We start from the raw sequence: 17,507 nt of genomic DNA on the forward strand, positions 1-17,507 counted from the left end.
ACCATTGATGTATAGCGTAATAAGACTCGAACATGACATTTGGTCCCCAGGCCAGGGAAACCGCTCCCACTCCTATGCAACAGAATAATGTAGTCACATTTGAACTATGGGAATCTGCTTGTGAAATTTAAACATGAGAAGTGTGTATGCACAATTTTAGCACAAAAAATTGTTTAGCTTTGCCTGTGACCTCATAACAGATTTTGATTTTGGCCCTCTGTCAGATTCGACACTGCTGCTATAGCTGATGGTGAAGGCTTTTTTTCTGAAAATAACGAGTTAACATTTTTGATAGAGGCTGTGAGTTACAAAACTACACGCCAGTGGCTGAAAATAATGCAGACTTGCCAATAATTACATTTTAGCTGTAAAGTACCGTCTTCAAAGGCAAATGTTTCAAGAAAGCATTAGTTGGCAGAAACAATTGGTGACAGAAATGGAACACAAACACTTCCTCATAAATCCTCAAATTTTAATATTCCACAGCTGGTTTGCAAAACAAATGAATGCAGACCAATAGCACTTCATCACCCAAGTAGGTGCAACGGACTGGTCATCTTGTCCACAAAGGTTATATCTTCTTGTAACTGAGCTGCATGTAAGAGGAGATCTGCATCATGTCCCTTTGACACTGTAGAATGAGTTGATTGATTGGGGGGTGTAGCGGAGGGGAGTAGAGTTGCCCCAGCCAGATTCATAAGTAGATCTTGATGAGTTCATCGCTGATGGCGGAGGGGGTGAGCACGCCCAGGTCTGTGAAGAGCAGTGTGATGAGGGAGGGAGGCGTGTAGTCGATCATGGGGTGCTCTTTGTCCAGGTTCTCCGCGGTCTTCAGTGTGTGGGCCTTGTACTGGAGGGGTAATGAGAGGAGAGGATACATACAAGTATAACATTAGGAGAAAATAATATAACAGCCTTATTTGGACTCTCAGCTTGCAGGTGCATCACAGTGGGTTCAAACATCACTTAGAAGTAGGGGCTGGAGCACACTGCTACAGGTTTGACAGTGGTCTTTAGGGTGTTTGCCTTGTAATGAGGGGAGATGAGGAGCACATTGGAGTATATCATTAGGCACAATAATACATCAAGTAATATTACCCTATTATCATATATTACAATAATATATTGTAATCTCAATATAATACAAGCTTATTGTCAGAGTGATCTTCAGGGTCTGAGTCTTCTACTGGGGCAAAGAGGAGGAGGACTGTAACACTAGGCACATTTAGTGTATTCCATTGCCAGGGTGGTCTTCAGGGTGTAGCCTACTAAGGGAGTAGAAGGACCAGAACATAACAATTAGGGCATAAAGCAGTAAAATAACTCTTATTTTTAAATCACCTAAACAGAGCTACTGTAAACTGTCTTAAGCTAAGGCATATGAGGAGGAGGTTACTTTTTCTCACTTATCAGAAACCGTGCATAACATTTCAACCAAGTAGGAGCATGAAGACACATGGCATGAAGCAAGAAACTGATACGACTTGTAAAGCCATAATACTACATAAATACCCCAATGTCACAGTCTTTTTTAGCATTAGGCTGACGCTGCATCAATGAATCACAAATCATTTCGGGATTGGATCGTCATAATATCGCCATCTACTTTGATATGAACAACTGGAAAAGACACATTTGTTTGAACACAGTATGTCAGGTTGAAGAAATTCACTTTTCCAAATCTTGCATACACAATTTATGTCTGCTGAAACATCTATGCACAGAAGTCATCAGGTTGTGTGACATGTGATGTTATCAAAGGTGGTGTTATTTCACTTCCACTCCTACTTTTCTGCAGGGTGGGTTGTTTTTGTCCAGACTTTAGGACAGTCATTTATATGAAAGGATGATTGAGTGATCTGTGCGCGCCTGGTTGAGATTGAGATTGAGCGGGCATTTGATGGCGCATAGAGGGAGATAGATCATGCGCCCATCTCATTATCTAACCACCTGTCTCCGGTTAGATATTGGGCTGGAGACACAGCTCGTGTTATTGATGCTGTATTAGCGGAGAACTCACCCAGTTCGCCAACCTCGATAGCGCACAGTCCGGCGTCACCAGCGCACCCAACGTGGGCGGTTTTATTACCAACCGGAGAACAGGGTGAAGTCGCAGCCTTCTCGCGCTGGTGAGCCCAAGGTGCAGGACGAAAACCGGTGACAGGAGTCTGCTCCGGGCAGTTCAAGCGGAGACTTTTTATACGGGAGGTCAAGTCCCTCTCTGAAGCAGCAGTACCGTGCGCGGTTTTATTACCGACCGGAGAACAGGGTGAAGTCGCAGCCTTCTGGCGCAGGTCAGCCCAGGGGGCAGGACGAAAACCGGCGACAGGAGTCTGCTCCGGGCAGTTCAAGCGGAGACTTTTTATACGGGAGGTCAAGTCCCTCTCTGAAGCAGCAGTCTGTGTGCTGGTACCGCTGCGCATCGGGGCCAGGCGCCAATCTTCGGATGCTTTACTGCTGCTACCACTTGCAGACCTCTCCAAGACGCCGCGTTGTACGCTGTTCCTCTCGGGCACTTGGGAGCGACGCACGCCTCCCCTTCGGCTTCGGTGGACATGCGGCTTCTTTTTAAGTATGCCCGCAGCTCGGCAAAGTTGAAGTACATCGGAGCTGATGGGGACGGAGGTGGATGCGTACTTTCGGAGTTCGTCAGGAGTGTAATGACATCTACTTATCATAGCTACCGCTATGACCACGAATTGAACAAATTCAATGATGTATGGTGCAGTTTCCTACTAGAACCAGCTACAGCAACTATTGACACTCAGCAGACAACAACCGGGCCGACACAGAGGAGCGCACTTCATAAAAAAATAGTGGACAAATAAAACACGCCAGCGTCCGCGTAACCTAGCAATCAAGTGCCGCTACAATGAGCTCATCAAAGATTCCAGAGAGCGCTCTAGAATTTTTTGGGACTCTGGTTAGACCGAAGTTGTTCTAGGTTCTCTCCTCTGTCTTATCACCGTCTCTAGTTGGTATTGATTGGTAGGCACACACTAATCACGGGAAAATGTCCATAATTGTACTAGTGTACATCGCAGTGTGTGGCAGTGAGTGACACACTTAATAATGTAGCATCAATATTTGACATGGGGCATTTATACTGTATTTTTCTTCTGTGCTCTATTTTTTGTTAAATAAGCTGCGATAAGACAAGATAAAAAGAAAAAAAAGAACTTGTGTCAAATAATGTAACCTATTGCCCCCACACCTGTACAGGACAAATTGGGTTTCATTTAAAAAAAAAAACAACAAAAAAAATCCAAAAACAAAGCACCTACCTTAAATCGATCAGGAACATCTTGCTGATTGAGAGGATAAAGGCGGACAAACTTGAAGCTCTCTGCCACCACGTAGAAGGGTTTATTATGGGCTTTGGAGCACACAGCCATCTGATAGGTGCCAATCTGTGGCAGATGCATGAAATGAAGGTATAAGATATTATGTCAAGTTAAGGGTCATTAATAACTAATAATAAGTATACTGAGTTATTATAAAGTTAGTTACACAAACTTAACTGTCCCCACTGGTTAATTGTATAGTATTTGCTACGCAATCACTTGGCACCAAACATGAGAGAAGAAACTACAACAAATCAGACAGCGAGAGAGAGAGAGAGAGAGAGAGAGAGAGAGAGAGAGAGAGAGAGAGATGATCCTAATCTGACAGTGCTGACCACAGTGTGACATTTGTGAGACTACGTGCCTCATCGCAAATGACAAATCATACAACAGATGCCTGTCTGTATCGTGTGTGTGTGTGTGTGTGTGTGTGTGTGTGTGTGTGTGTACCTTATTTATAATGCCTCCACTCTCCACAACCCCCTCTGCTCCAACAATCACCAGGTCCACCTTCTCCATCACATACCTGAACAGAATAGACAACAGACGTCAAACTGGGTACCATTTAGTTACAGCCAACATGGAAAACTGGAAGGTTAAAAATCATATGTATTCGATGTAAATGAGTAGTACTGAGCAGCAATGGACATTCGGAAACTTACCCCACTGCTGCATCAAGGATTACTGTGACGGGGATGTTAAGCTTCCGCAGTTTTTCAGCCATTTGATGTCTATGGGGTAAAATGAGATTGATGGAGGAAATAATTGTATATACTTTCATCAGATATCTTGGAATTTCTCAAAACATTTTCCACATTACACTGTGGCTCTTGTGTGTGTGATGTGAAAAGGGCTGTATGTGGGTGTGAATAGGAATTAATAGAACAGGAATGGTGGCATAGGAATGCCTGACTGTCGATTTAATAACCTACAATTGAGCCAACAATGAAGAATGTGTTTTAGAGCTGTAAAAGATTTTTAAATTCCACATGATGTTCAACGGGTCCCAGGATTCGGTAGAGAGGTCTTGTGGAATACTTACCCTGCGGAGTCAGGTTGGGATTCTGTGACGTAGACGCTGAAGCGTTTCTTATCCAACGCCACATTCTCCAGCACTTTGAGCACCACGCGGGAGGATGAGTGGGTCAGGATTTTCTACGGCAACATCACAGGGACAGTTTTTTCAACAACATTACTTTGATGTACTGATCCTTTAGGATAAAGCTCAGCAGTGTTCATGGAGGTTTTGTTGAACCATAATTCAGTAACATACGTGAAAAAAATGTTCAAAAGGGGTAAAAGACACAAAACCTATGTGCATTTATCAATGCTAAATAACAGACTCTAAAAGCTTGTGTTCTGAATGTTATAAGTAAGGGTTAACGTTCGGCGAGAAGGTCGCTACCGTGGAATAGCAGCACGACAGAGAGAATCTTTAGACCCCGACGCTGAGCGGAGGGGTCTTGTTCTCTCTGAAGTGCTGCTATTCCACAAAGCGACCGACTCGCCGAAAGTTAACCCGCTTATTATATGGATATACTTAAATGATTCACACATGGCGGGGACATTTCTTTAGACCTATTTAATGTTAAGATTGTTGCTGCGCAAAACAAAACAGTGCCGTTGTGGAACACCGCTAGGCAACAGCTAGGTAGCCAGGACAACAGGTGTTGTCTATCACAGCAGCTGATTAGAGTGACAAAAGACCGGACCCCCTGCGGAGTGATATGAAACATTCGCTTTAGCCACTGACTTGTATACAAGCCAGTGGCTTTAGCAGTGAACGTCTTGTTGCCATTGACAGCGGTAGCCAGGACAACGGGTGCTGTCTATCACAGCAGCTGATTAGAGTCTTGTTGAAAAGTCGCTTTAGCAGTGAAAAGTCTTGTTGCCATTGACAGCGGTCTGTTATAGACCAACCCGTCCGTTATCGAAAAATAACAGACGTCCGAACGTTGGGGAGCCCCGTTGAAATGAATGGAGCATTCGACAGATGACGTCACAACCATATAATAATACTTGTTAATACACTACTTGATCCCCTCATCAGTGTTGTAAGTGGTCAAGTGTATTAATATACAGCTCCATTTCATAGTTTCAAAGGACCATAGGACGCAGTCAGTGATATAATTCAACACTGCTTGCTCAAAAGTGTGTGTGTGTGTGTGTGTGTGTGTGTGTGTGTGTGTGTGTGTGTGTGTGTGTGTGTGTGTGTGTGTGTGTGTGTGTGTGTGTGTGTGTGTGTGTGTGTGTGTTTTATAGTCAATCGTAATATTTGTTAATACCCGACCCCTCACCCTTTAGTCAGCATGTCTAAATATGTATGGAGAGGAAAGGTTACTAGTACTCACTGCTCCATCTTTGATGAAATTGTGGCAAAGTTTGGCAACTTTGTTTCTGGAGAGGGAAATCTTCTTCAGGAATAGCTCTCCTCTTTCTACCATCACCTTCTTGCATTGAGACAGGTCCTATGCCACAGAGAAAAAGCAGACATACCAGCCACATTTATCACCTTCACATCAGACCCATGGAAAATGGAAAAACTATGGCAAGACAAATTTAGCTCTTTCAATAGATAAAGGCAAATGTAGCGATTTCAACTCTGAGCTAGTGACATACCTCCTAATAGAGGGACCATTTGATCACACATACACCCTTGATTTAGAACACCTCCAGTCACAGCCGGTAAAAAGGTTTAAAAAAATCACAGGACCCAGAAATATTAGGTAGGCATCACTTGGGTTCGTTTTTTTTAATTCAATGTCAACTAGCAGATTTTAGTGGTAGATTGTTAGTAAACCTTCTTCCCAAAGCCTCATACAGTTGAGGTGTCGCTGAGCTATAGGCCAAGAGCAGGAGTTCCCAAATCTTTTCCAACTGGGGGCCCACTTGAAATCTTCTCAAATGAGGGCTCACCTCTGACCCAATGTAAAATACAACTGAAATAAATAGTCAAGCAACACACACACACACACACACACACACACACTGATGTTATTTTGAGTTTCAGAAAATTATTTCAAGGCCCTCAATTTGAGAATCACTGGCCTAGACCATTAGCTCAGTTGTTCCCTACCTGAGCTCCAATGACTGGCAAAGGGTTGCCGTGACTGGGAGGTCGCAATTTTGATCGCCGTGTGGTGGTGAACTAGTACAGGAGGGTCAAAGACGTGCAAAATGAAATTGGCATTCAGTGTAACGGATACCTTCTGCTGACTGTAACTGTAAAAAACATGACTCTTTTTATTTTATTTTTTACCAGTGAATTCATGAAAGCCTCGGCTGTCATCCATTCACTTGGAACAATTTAAAAATCACGTTTTTTACCGTTACAGTCAACAGAAGGTATCCGTTACACTGAATGACAATGCCATTTTGCACGTCTTTGACCCGAGATGACCTCCATCACATAAGCAGTCAATAAAGCAAGAGTACCTACATAGCTAATAATTACGTGGGTCTAACAAGTGGCAGGCTGGTGCACTGGTGGCTTAAGGGTGCAAGCCATTTCTCAAAATGCACATCCTCTGTCTTTGTTGTCGACTTTTCACTTTCCTGGTTTTATACTGGAAATTCATTTAACATTCATACTGCAAATGTGATATCTGGAAAAGAATTTAAGCCCTGTGGCACATGAGAAAGCTTGCATACAGTGAGGAGAATAAGTATTTGATCCCTTGCTGATTTTGTTGGTTTGCCCACTAATTAAGACATGATCAGTCTTTAATGTTAATGATAATATGTATTCTAATATGGAGAGACAGAATATCAAAAAGAAAATCCAGAAATTAACTCTGAAGAATATATAATAATTGATGTATATTTAATTGAGGGAAATAAGTATTTGATCCCCTGCCAACCATCAAGAGTTCTGATCCCGCAGATCAAATGGCACTTCCAATTAACTTGTTATCTGAATTGAACACACCTGTTAATAGTAACCTGCACAAAAGACACATTGAATCTGCAGAATCAGTCCATAGAATCAGTCAATCAATCAAACTAAACTCGCCAACATGGGACAGACCAAAAAGCTGTCAAAGGATGTCAGGGACAAGATTTTAGAACTCAACAAGGCTGAAATGGGCTCCTGGATATTAAAGAGCAAACTGTTGGTGCATTTCTTCCCAATTTTAGGACATACAAAATGATCATCAATCATCAATCTTAGGCCTGTCTCTGGTTCCATACAAGATTTGACCTTGTGGGAATTTAATAACCAGAAAAAAGGAGATAAAGCACCTTAAAATTGTATGGGAGGAGCTAGGAAATTATCCCATGGCAGCTGGGACCTCAATCACTAAGAAAACTATTGGAAACACTTGATACCACAGCGGATTAAAATCCTGCAGTGCATGTATGGTACCCCGGCTTCAGAAGGAACCTGTTCAGGCTCACCTGAGGTTTGCCAATGAACGTCAAACTGGATTAGGATATGACTGGGAGGTGCTGGAATCAGATGACACCAAAATCAAACTGTTTGGCATTAACACAACTCGATGTGTTTGGAGGAAGAGAAATGCTGCCTATGATCCCAAGAACAACACCTTCTCCAACATCATAAATGAAAGTGGTAACATTATGTTTTGAGGTTGTTTGCCTGGCCAAGACACAGGACAACTTCACATCGTCAAGAAATGGATGGAGGGAGACATGTAAACGTACAATGCTGCATGCCAACCTCTTTCCCACCAAAACTAGACTGAAGGTGGGTCATGGATTGGCCTCCCAAAATGATAATAATCCATAACATACAGCCCAAACAACGAAGGAGTAGCTCAAGCAGAAGCACATTAAGGTCATGAAGTGGCCTAGACAGTTTCCAAACATTAACCCTATAATAATCCTGTGAAGGGAACAGAAGCTCCCATTTGGCAAGCTACAGTCATACAACTTAAGTAATTTAGAGATGATCTGCAAAGAAAAGTGGACAAAAGTAATTTCTAATATATCCACAAACATTGTCATTAACTGAAAGAAACATCTGACCTCTGTATGAGAAAACAAGGGCTTTGCCACCAAGTATTTTGTCTTCATTGACTAGAGGGGTCAAATACTTATTTTCCTCAATGGAATACAAATCAATTAAAATATATTCTTCAAAGTTATTTTCTAGATTTTCTTTTTGATATTCTGTCTCTCTATATTAGAATACATTTTATCATTAATATTATAGAATGATCATGTCTTTATTAGTGGGTAAACCAACAAAATCAGCAAGGGATCAAATACTTATTCTCCTCACTGTATATGTTTTACAGTTTTTATTTTTCAGATAAGTCACATTTGTATTTTAAAGGGGCTCTAGGTAGGATTAAAAGTTTAATTAATCACTGTCCAGAGTCAGCCGAAGCATATTTGAGTCATTAGTAAGTGAACGATGAGTCTCGCGACCACTTCCACGGTCCGCTGTCAGAAAACCCCAAATGCAACTTTTTGAATATGAAAAATCGCTTTACATACCATATTCAGATTTGTATCAACTGTCGGCATTCCATCATGAAAAACATTCTCACATCGAGTTTATTTAAACAGTACTTTTTCATTGCTGTCAAGATTTTGAGACAGGCATGCCACAGGCACTGCGCAAACAACGTCATCCTATTGTGCCCCTTTAAATGTTATATGAATGTCCAATATAAAGCTGACTTTATCCAAGTTGACAATGAGGACAGAGGGAAGGATGAGAATCTGGAGAAATGACATGCACCCTAATGGCATGCCTACAGCATGTCCTGTGGTAAGTTACCTGGTGCTCTAGTGACGTCAGGGTGATGAAGCGCAGGAAGAGCTCTCCTCCTGAGGACACGGCTACAGAGGAGTCGGCCAACTGGAGCCGCCCGATGGCCTGCGTCAGGTTCTCTCTCAGGCCCAAGATGGTCTCACCTGCAAGGGAGAAGAGGCACGTCAAGTCAGGCTACTTACTTACAACACATTTCAAAAACAATACATTAATAAGTCCATTTATTCATGAAGGGACAATCTATATTAATTAACATGACCACAAAGAGCATGTCAATGCATCAGAAATAGTCACTGACTAGTTTTCATACAATACATACGTACAATAGCAGGAGCTGACCAAAGAACTAGATAATAGGGTAATATGACTTAAGAGGACAAGACTGATCATTTAATACTTTGTTCGAGCCAGAGAAGAGATTCAGAGACTTTTGGGTTATGACGTAGCATGATTTGGATGTGTTTTATGATGGATACATAATAAGAATAGTGTCTGAGGATCTAGTGGTGATAAACAGAAGATGTGTTGTCATTATGCACCATTACTTACTTTGGTCTCTTTTCAGGAACTCCAGGAGCGAGCGAATAGCAGCCACTGCAGAAGCAACATCTGGGTCTTGGCTCATCTGAGTTCTGAAGTATTCCACCAACTCTAGGTAAACAAAACAAACAAATAACAACAACAAGAAGACGTGGTCAGAAATGTCACAAGTAGCCTGTTTTTTGATGTATTGGTCATACATCAGCAAAGATTTAATACCTATGTACCGTTTCATTTCATTTTCATTCCATTTAATTTCTTGCCATTTGTTTTCAGAGTGACTGAAAACATCAGCAGCAGTCAGCATCAGCGAAAATTAGACATCAGCTGAGCATACAAAGATACATTATGAGAGTTCATCTTACCTCCTTCGTCCATTTTTTCAGCAAATCACTTCACAGGGTACAGTAATTGTTGTATTTGGTTTCTTTATGAAAATTAATGCTTAAGCTAGCTGAGTGCCTGCTGTTAGCTAGCTTGCCATTCTACACTTCAGAAGACCACCTGATAACCAGTCCCACTTTCTGATGCAATAGGGACACTTTGTCGGTTTCCTTTAACAACTTTTCACTGAAACTGAAATGACAATTTACCGGGGAAAGCTCGAACGAATACAAACTGCACTATGAAGCTATCATCAAAATAGACCATCTGTGTGCGTGTTCTGCATGTTCTGACACTTTTGCGACTCACAGAGATGACGTCAGGGATGACGACATCTAGTCCGCGCCGTGGGTCGATGCAGTGATGGCTTCAGGTTTGTTGCTGTCTATCAAAAAGTTCTTAATAAACTTCTGACTGTTATTGTTTTCTTCACAGCGTGTCTTGTATTACGTAATGAAATGTACGATTTTTTTTCATGTGAGAAGAGGCAGAACATTTGTGGTGATGGGATAATATTAACGAGACAGTCCATATGCTAACATTGCTAGCTATTTGTTCTTATTCATACTACTTGTATTTCTCCATGTTATTTTTAATCTGTTTTTTTAGAGGACGAGGTCAGTCTTCTGGTCATCGTTTTAGACGTGAATCCAATATGGTGGGGCCAGCAAACTCAACGAGAACCAGAGGTTGGTCCGCAATCCACATGCTATGATGAGTTGGTGACCACAGAGCAAGATGCTTGTGTTTTGCAGCATTGCACTGTCTGTCTGATTTTGATATTTAAAAGTAATTCAGAAGTTGTTCTCTTGTTATGGCTTGCTGCACTGTGGCATGCATGATGATGGCATTCATTGTCTGTTCATCAGTTCAACCTGTCCAAATGTCTGGATGCTGTGATGGTCATGGCAAACTCTCACCTGATCATGACCAGGACCAATAAACTGGCCATCATCGCCAGCACCTGCCAGGAGAGGTGAGTCATGAGAAAAAAAACAGAGCCATCTTCTTTTAGGGAGAACAAATGAAGTCATAAATGAAGTTATGCAGTCATGAAGGAAATTGCCATAACTGATTGTAAATTGAACGTATTGCAAATGGAATGCTGTCTAAATACTCTCTCTCTCTCTCTCTCTCTCTCTCTCTCTCTCTCTCTCTCTCTCTCTCTCTCTCAGTCATTTCTTGTTTCCCAATAAGCTCTGGAAGGGTGATGATGTCGGTGGGGATGACTCGGCGGCTCCCTGTGGTGATGGCAAATACGAGCTCCTGTCGGTGGCCAACGATCAGGTCGCTGAGGAGATGAGGGCTCTCATCGCACGCAGTGAGTGGTGCAGTGAGTGGTGCAGTGACACACTCTGTGGCCATCGGGCCGATGGAGGGGTCTTTCCATTATCTTAACTCCCGTCCTCCCTTGTGCTTGTGGCTAGGGCTGTCGCAATATTCAATAAGTCAATATATCGTACAATACGTTTTTACAAGCATGATAACTTTTTGCCACAATAAATTATCGCATGCTTCTTTGTTTTCCTCGTCACTCTTTCTTAGACTGAATATCGATAGGCACATTTCAATGATGCTTAAGGGTAGTTGACGTTTAAGGGCGTAACGCAAAAAAAAAAAAAAGTTTTTCAAATTCCTGAAAACAATGATGGATAAAAATTGGAAAAAAATAGAAAAAAATAAAGCACTTAGTGGTCTGTGGGATTTCACCTTATTCTTGCCATTTTTGGGAAAATGTGTCCTGCATCAACACATAGCATAGGCATGTCACACCGCAGGAAAATTGAGTCACACCACAGGGAATTCACTGCATTATGGCCATTTTAATCCTTTTGTATACATGACTGACATCTGAGCTCATGCTAACTTGATAATGATATTGTGTTTAATCTTAATATGTGTTTTCATTAATAAAAAAAAAATTTTTCCTCCTATAAGAGCAGTCACACCACAGGACACCATAAAATGAACCTAAGCATTGCGTGACAGAAAGATTGCAATATGAAGACATATTAAGAGGTTAAGAGTCACCTTAAACTTCCACAGCGCTCTCCAATAACTGAGGTACTGACTGGTTAGGAGCCAGTCTTTAAGACCCTTGTAGTTGGCCTTGCAGCTACCCATTCACAAACATTGACATACATGTCACCCCACAGGACGCAATTTGTGTTACGAAATTGAACTTGTAGTTAATATTACTGTCTTGAGTTTTTTCCACATTCACATAACTTAATCTAAAGTTAAGATTTATGCAATCATGCCAAATACTTCATACATTATTCAAAATGTTGTTGGTTAATTTATATATATATTATTATATATTGTTTCATTAATGTTACAGTCACACCGCAGGAAATTTGACATATAAACCTTTACATAAATATTAACAAAAATGTTTCTTCTCATCTAAGACTAATATGAAACATAATGTACCACATCTTCTTTCATTGACATTTGTTTTTTAAAGGAAAATAACAGTTTTGTAGGTTTTTAACCAATGTTACGAAAAAACAAGGCGTCACGTCTCCCACCCTTAAACATAGGTGTACTTTTAATTTTCAGCTGCGACGCTTTCAAAACTAAAAAAGGCGTATTCACATTTTTATCCCATTTTCATTATATATTTTCAAAATGACCGAGAAGACAATATTATCGTTTATCGCAATAATTTCTTGGCCAATTTATTGTCCTGCAAAATGTGTTATCGTGACAGGCCTACTTGTGGCCTCCTGATGACATCACAAAACGTCATTGATGACTGAGCTTTAATTCAATAACTTGCAAGAGCAAAATTCAGAGGTCATTTTCTCATTAGCAATTGGGATGTTAAATGAAGAAAAGCCCCCCAAAAAGTTGTTGTGGTTGGACTGACAGTGGGGAAACTTACAGTAAGTACACTAACTTACAGTCAGCGTAAGTGAAGCGCGAGACCACTTAGAGACTTATTTCTGCAACTTGGGAGAGTGCAGCACTTTCTGGTGTGTGTTTTGCACCTCCACTCATCACTGAATTTCAACAAACCATCTCTTAAGTGTCAACTTGCAAACTCAACTAGTTGAACCAATCAAGCAAATTGTTTGTTATCTTCTTTTCATAGCGGAGGTGAGAGGTAATCAGACGGACACACTGTTGGCTGGAGGACTTGCCAAGGCCCTGTGCTGTATCCTTTCTTTAAATACAGTATGCACAAGATATGTCTGCTACATTGTGTAACACTCTATTTTGTGCTGTCCACTTGACTTTCAAAAGATTGCTGGAGTATGTGTATTCTCTTAATGATAAGAGTGGAATATACTGTATTTTACAAGCAACCTCCTCTCCTTGACATTGTGTACTCAGATATTCATCGTCTTTCAAAACAGTCAGGGGGTAAATTGTTTTTTCACATTGTGAGGTTTCAAATGTTTCATTTTTGTACATAGTGTGGTTTCAAATTCAAATGTGACATGCAGCTGTATTTTTTTTGTTGGTGTTTATCCTGTCATGTGTCTGTCTTCAGGTGGACAGGACATGAAGTCTAGAATACTGGTAAATCAATAAAAAATTAAATAGATTAACAAATAAATAAGCAAAAATGTCCAGACATAAATAATATATACATTGATATAGTATGCTGTCGTGTTTCTTAGTTGTGTTTATTTTATGTGCACCAGGTGATAAAATCAGCACAAGATTGCGCTTTGCAGTACATGAATTTTATGAATGTGATCTTTGCGGCCCAGAAACAGGTGAGATATCACTCTTCTCCTCCTCATAGACAATTGCTCTTCATCATTAATTTTCTACCTGATGGTCTGATTTGTTGTCCCTGTGTTACTTCTGTTTTAGAGTGTGCTTATAGATGCCTGTGTGCTAGACTCAGACTCTGGACTCTTACAACAAGTGAGTATTGAAATATCTTATTGTTTATCGATTGAGTCTTGTATGAATGTAATTTAAACGGCTGAAAGTCTATTTCTTCTTGTAGACATTTGATGTAAACGTCAACAATTTTGTTATGTTTTGTTTTTTCAGGCTTGTGACATAACAGGGGGAATGTACCTCAAGATACCACAGAGGGTTGCCCTCACACAGTATTTGCTGGTGAGTATCTATACTGAATAGTGGGCAACAGTGCCATCATGCAGCCATACTTGCGCAAACCAGTTATGTACGTAGAAGAAAATATGTTTCTTTAACAACTGCAGTATTAAATAGCTCCTGTTTTTACTTGGGATTGCATGGCAAAGGACACAATGTTTACAGTAATACAAAAATAGCAAAAGGGCAGCCAGGGAAACAGTTTGTGGCTCTTGGCCCATGTTAATTAGAAGTACAGTTTCCTCCCCACCAACCCGTAGGCAGGAAAGAGCGTGGAGAAGTCCCCTAGACCTACATTCATGCTTACCCTTTTTCACAAGAGGCTATTTGTTGAGGTGGAGATGTTATGTCTCTCAACTCCACTAGAGGGTGGTGTAGGCTCATGGAGATATACACACAAGTAGATTCAAGCTATATTTGCATCCTAAAGGCTAATTGTAGGGTGCAGTTCACCCATTAAAAATAAGGAACTGCATTTTAAAAGGGATTTCCTACATAGGGTGCTTATTATTGCAAGGGTTGTTGAACTGGTGCGTTTTGTTTGTCTTCTGTAGTTGGTATTCCTGCTATACTCTGACCAGCGCTGGTTGCGTAGTTAGCTCACCAAAACAAAACTTGACAGTCTGTCTAAGCATACATGTAGTATACTTATAGTAACGAGTGGGTGCGTTTTGAGCTGGTGTGTTGTCTTTGTCTTCCTTACTGGGCACTCCATGCATGGAGACATGCACACATACATTTAACACTGTGTAAGGAATGGCATTCTAAGAGGGTTCTCTTTAGATTATATACAGTCCTGCTAGTTTACATACCCTGGCAGAATGTATGCTTTCTTTGTCATTTTTTCAGAGAAAATGAATGATAACACACAAACAAAGTTTTTCCACTCAGATCGTTGTTTTTGATTTGCTGAAGGCATTAATTAGCAGTCAGTTGTGTGCTCTTTCAAGATCACAAACTACCCAAATCATCCAGATCTTTTGTTATATACCTTTTGTGTTTGATGATCTTCACCTCCCCCTTTAAAATCAATGACAGCTTGAAATATTTTGTGGTAATTGTGGATGAGGCTCTTTGTTTGGCAATGGCAAAACTGGCCATCCTTCCTGGCAAACTGGGTTTGATTGCAGTAACCTGTGTCTGACCGGCACATTGTGGTATCCCAGGGTTGCCAACTGATATTGAGGTCAGGAGAGTGAGAAGACCACTCCAGAACTAGTGGGCGTTCCTGCCGCACTCAGACCAGCGCTCCCAACTGGTTCTGCCTTTAGAATTAAAGTTTTGAATTAAAAGTCATGCGTGTTGTCTTTTTATGTTTCTTTTTCATTTTATGCATTGTACATAAGACATTAAGTTATTTAAAGTGCATTATGAGATGTGTTACTAATCCCGTACTAGGGTGTTGCTGCCCGACTTGGAGCAGCGCTGGTTACATAGTTCACTCACCAAAATGAAAACATTGTACATTATTCATTCAGCTGATGTAAAGTGCATTGTTAATGACATGTATGATTGTTATTGTTATTATGAAATAGTGGGTGTTCCTGCCGGACTCTGAACAGCGCTCCCAGCTGGTTCTACCTCCCCCGGCCCACGTGGACTACCGGGCTGCCTGCTTCTGCCACCGCAACCTCATCGAGATCGGATACGTCTGCTCCGTTTGCCTCTCCAGTGAGTTTTCTCAGGAAGCATCTTTGTGGATCTAGAAAAGTGCTATACAAAACCTATGAATTCTTCTTTTTATTGTTATTCTCTTATTGTTATTCTCATTTATAACTTGTATGATTTGACAGACATGCCGGTCTCAATTCAAGGAACTGAGTCCTGACTTAAGATCAATGGAAAGTTCTTTTGAGCTTCTGTTTTACCACTCACTTCCGTCTTTTCAGGAAAAAATATTTGCTAATTTTGTTTGTAAAAGCACAAGAAAATGGCACTCATCCTATTACCCTGGCCATAGACATTTGAAGAGAATAGACAGATAAAAAAAGAGCAAATTGGGTTGTCACAGTGTAATTGGAAAGTATGTTGGCATGAAGAAATTGATGACATGGGGTAAACTGGCATCAAGATTGATCAGGATGATGATACTTCTGGTTGGTACTAGGAGACATAAACTAATGTTGATCTTAAGCGAAAGGCAACGTACCTGCTGCAGCCACGATTTGCCAAAGTTTATTCACCCAACTTCTCATCCCTCTTTTAGTATTCTGCAACTTCAGCCCGATCTGCACAACATGCGAGTAAGTACACAATACATCATCACACGTACGACTGCCTTTGTCCACCCAACCCCATTATTTACCCATGTCTCAAATCTTTTGTGTTTCTTCTCTCTTCCTCCTTGCCACAGAACTGCCTTCAAGATCCAGCTACCTCAGCTGGTGAAAGCCAAAAAGAAGAAAATCAAGCCAGCGACGTGACCATCGGGCTATTCCCATCAAAGACTGTGTTTTTTTGGGTTAGTTTATTTGTTTGTTTTTGCCATGGCGACGCCTCAGTTGTTGTGCTAACTCTCAGGTGTGGGAGGCCATGGCGTGAAAGCCGTGTAATTGCGAAGGTGTCATATACTGGGCCCAGTCAGCCAATGCTGCTGAAGTGGTGCTGCAAAAACGTTTGCTATTTCTACTGTAATGCTTCCCACCCGTTAGTTAAACTGATATTGAACGGAAAGTGAGTGCACACACACACACACACACACACACACACACACACACACACACACACACATATATACACAAACACACACACACACACACACACACACACACACACACACACACACACACACACACACACACTGTAAATAGGCCAAAGTGGTCATATTTTTAAGTCCATTTGTATGCTTGAGTACTGAGAAAGGGAGGGACAGAGATGGATGGATGTGTGGGTGGGTGGAGGGCGGGAAGGAGGGGTAATAACTGCCATGTTTTAAAAGGAAACTTTCATTAGCCTCCCTTTTTCCTGGTTGTTATTGTGGGCAAGATGCTCGACCTCTCCGCTCCACTCTTCTCTCGCTCCGCTCCTCTCCTCTCCTCTCCTCTCCTCTCCTCTCCTCTTCGTCTTTATTTTATGAGTCTTCCTCTTCCTGGAAGCGGATCACATGATGGCCACTAGCGGTTCTCACTCCTCCCTCCCTCCCTATCTCTCCCTCCGTCTCTCTCTCCATCTTTCTTTTCCTCTTCCCATCAACATTTGTTTATGGGCACATCTTATCCATCATCTGCTTAAGGCTGTAAAGGGGGGAAATGTCTCCAGTCATATTCGGTAATCAGTGTTTTACTCCTTGCTTACTGTCAGATTGTGTATTCCTTGTTTTTTTTTTTCAATTGAGAATAAAGTGCTCTGAATCTGAAGGATGTTTTTGAGAAGGCCTTTTGTCTTGTCATTTCTACTTGAGCCATCCAAAGCTTGGC

At 41.3% G+C, this 17,507-nt stretch overlaps 2 protein-coding genes across 4 annotated transcripts; one reads left to right on the forward strand and one right to left on the reverse strand.

The window, feature by feature from the left end:
• Positions 1-455: 455 nt before the first annotated feature.
• Positions 456-10,355, reverse strand: eif2b1 (eukaryotic translation initiation factor 2B, subunit 1 alpha). Of its 3 annotated transcripts, none has more exons than XM_063187570.1 (9): positions 9,993-10,355; positions 9,637-9,738; positions 9,094-9,230; positions 5,696-5,812; positions 4,387-4,499; positions 4,007-4,075; positions 3,795-3,870; positions 3,285-3,410; positions 456-850 (listed from the first exon to the last, which is right to left on the reverse strand). In XM_063187570.1, the coding sequence occupies exons 1-9, from the start codon at positions 10,003-10,005 to the stop codon at positions 695-697; spliced, it is 909 nt and encodes a 302-aa protein (XP_063043640.1). In that variant the 5' UTR covers positions 10,006-10,355; the 3' UTR covers positions 456-694. The 3 variants fall into 3 exon arrangements, with proteins under 3 accessions (XP_063043640.1, XP_063043641.1, XP_063043642.1); XM_063187571.1 differs by having other exon boundaries at positions 10,321-10,339; XM_063187572.1 differs by lacking the exons at positions 3,285-3,410; positions 3,795-3,870; positions 4,007-4,075; ... (3 more) ...; positions 9,637-9,738; positions 9,993-10,355 and adding an exon at positions 2,021-3,039.
• On the forward strand, positions 10,318-16,662 carry gtf2h3 (general transcription factor IIH, polypeptide 3). The gene is made up of 13 exons (XM_063187573.1): positions 10,318-10,384; positions 10,621-10,700; positions 10,881-10,987; positions 11,187-11,332; positions 13,109-13,171; positions 13,351-13,380; positions 13,511-13,539; positions 13,665-13,739; positions 13,840-13,893; positions 14,026-14,094; positions 15,627-15,762; positions 16,298-16,334; positions 16,445-16,662. The coding sequence occupies exons 1-13, from the start codon at positions 10,375-10,377 to the stop codon at positions 16,512-16,514; spliced, it is 906 nt and encodes a 301-aa protein (XP_063043643.1). The 5' UTR covers positions 10,318-10,374; the 3' UTR covers positions 16,515-16,662.
• The last annotated feature ends 845 nt before the right edge of the window (positions 16,663-17,507 follow it).

The sequence above is a fragment of the Engraulis encrasicolus genome, chromosome 21 (assembly GCF_034702125.1).
Source record: "Engraulis encrasicolus isolate BLACKSEA-1 chromosome 21, IST_EnEncr_1.0, whole genome shotgun sequence".
Lineage (NCBI taxonomy): Eukaryota > Metazoa > Chordata > Actinopteri > Clupeiformes > Engraulidae > Engraulis > Engraulis encrasicolus.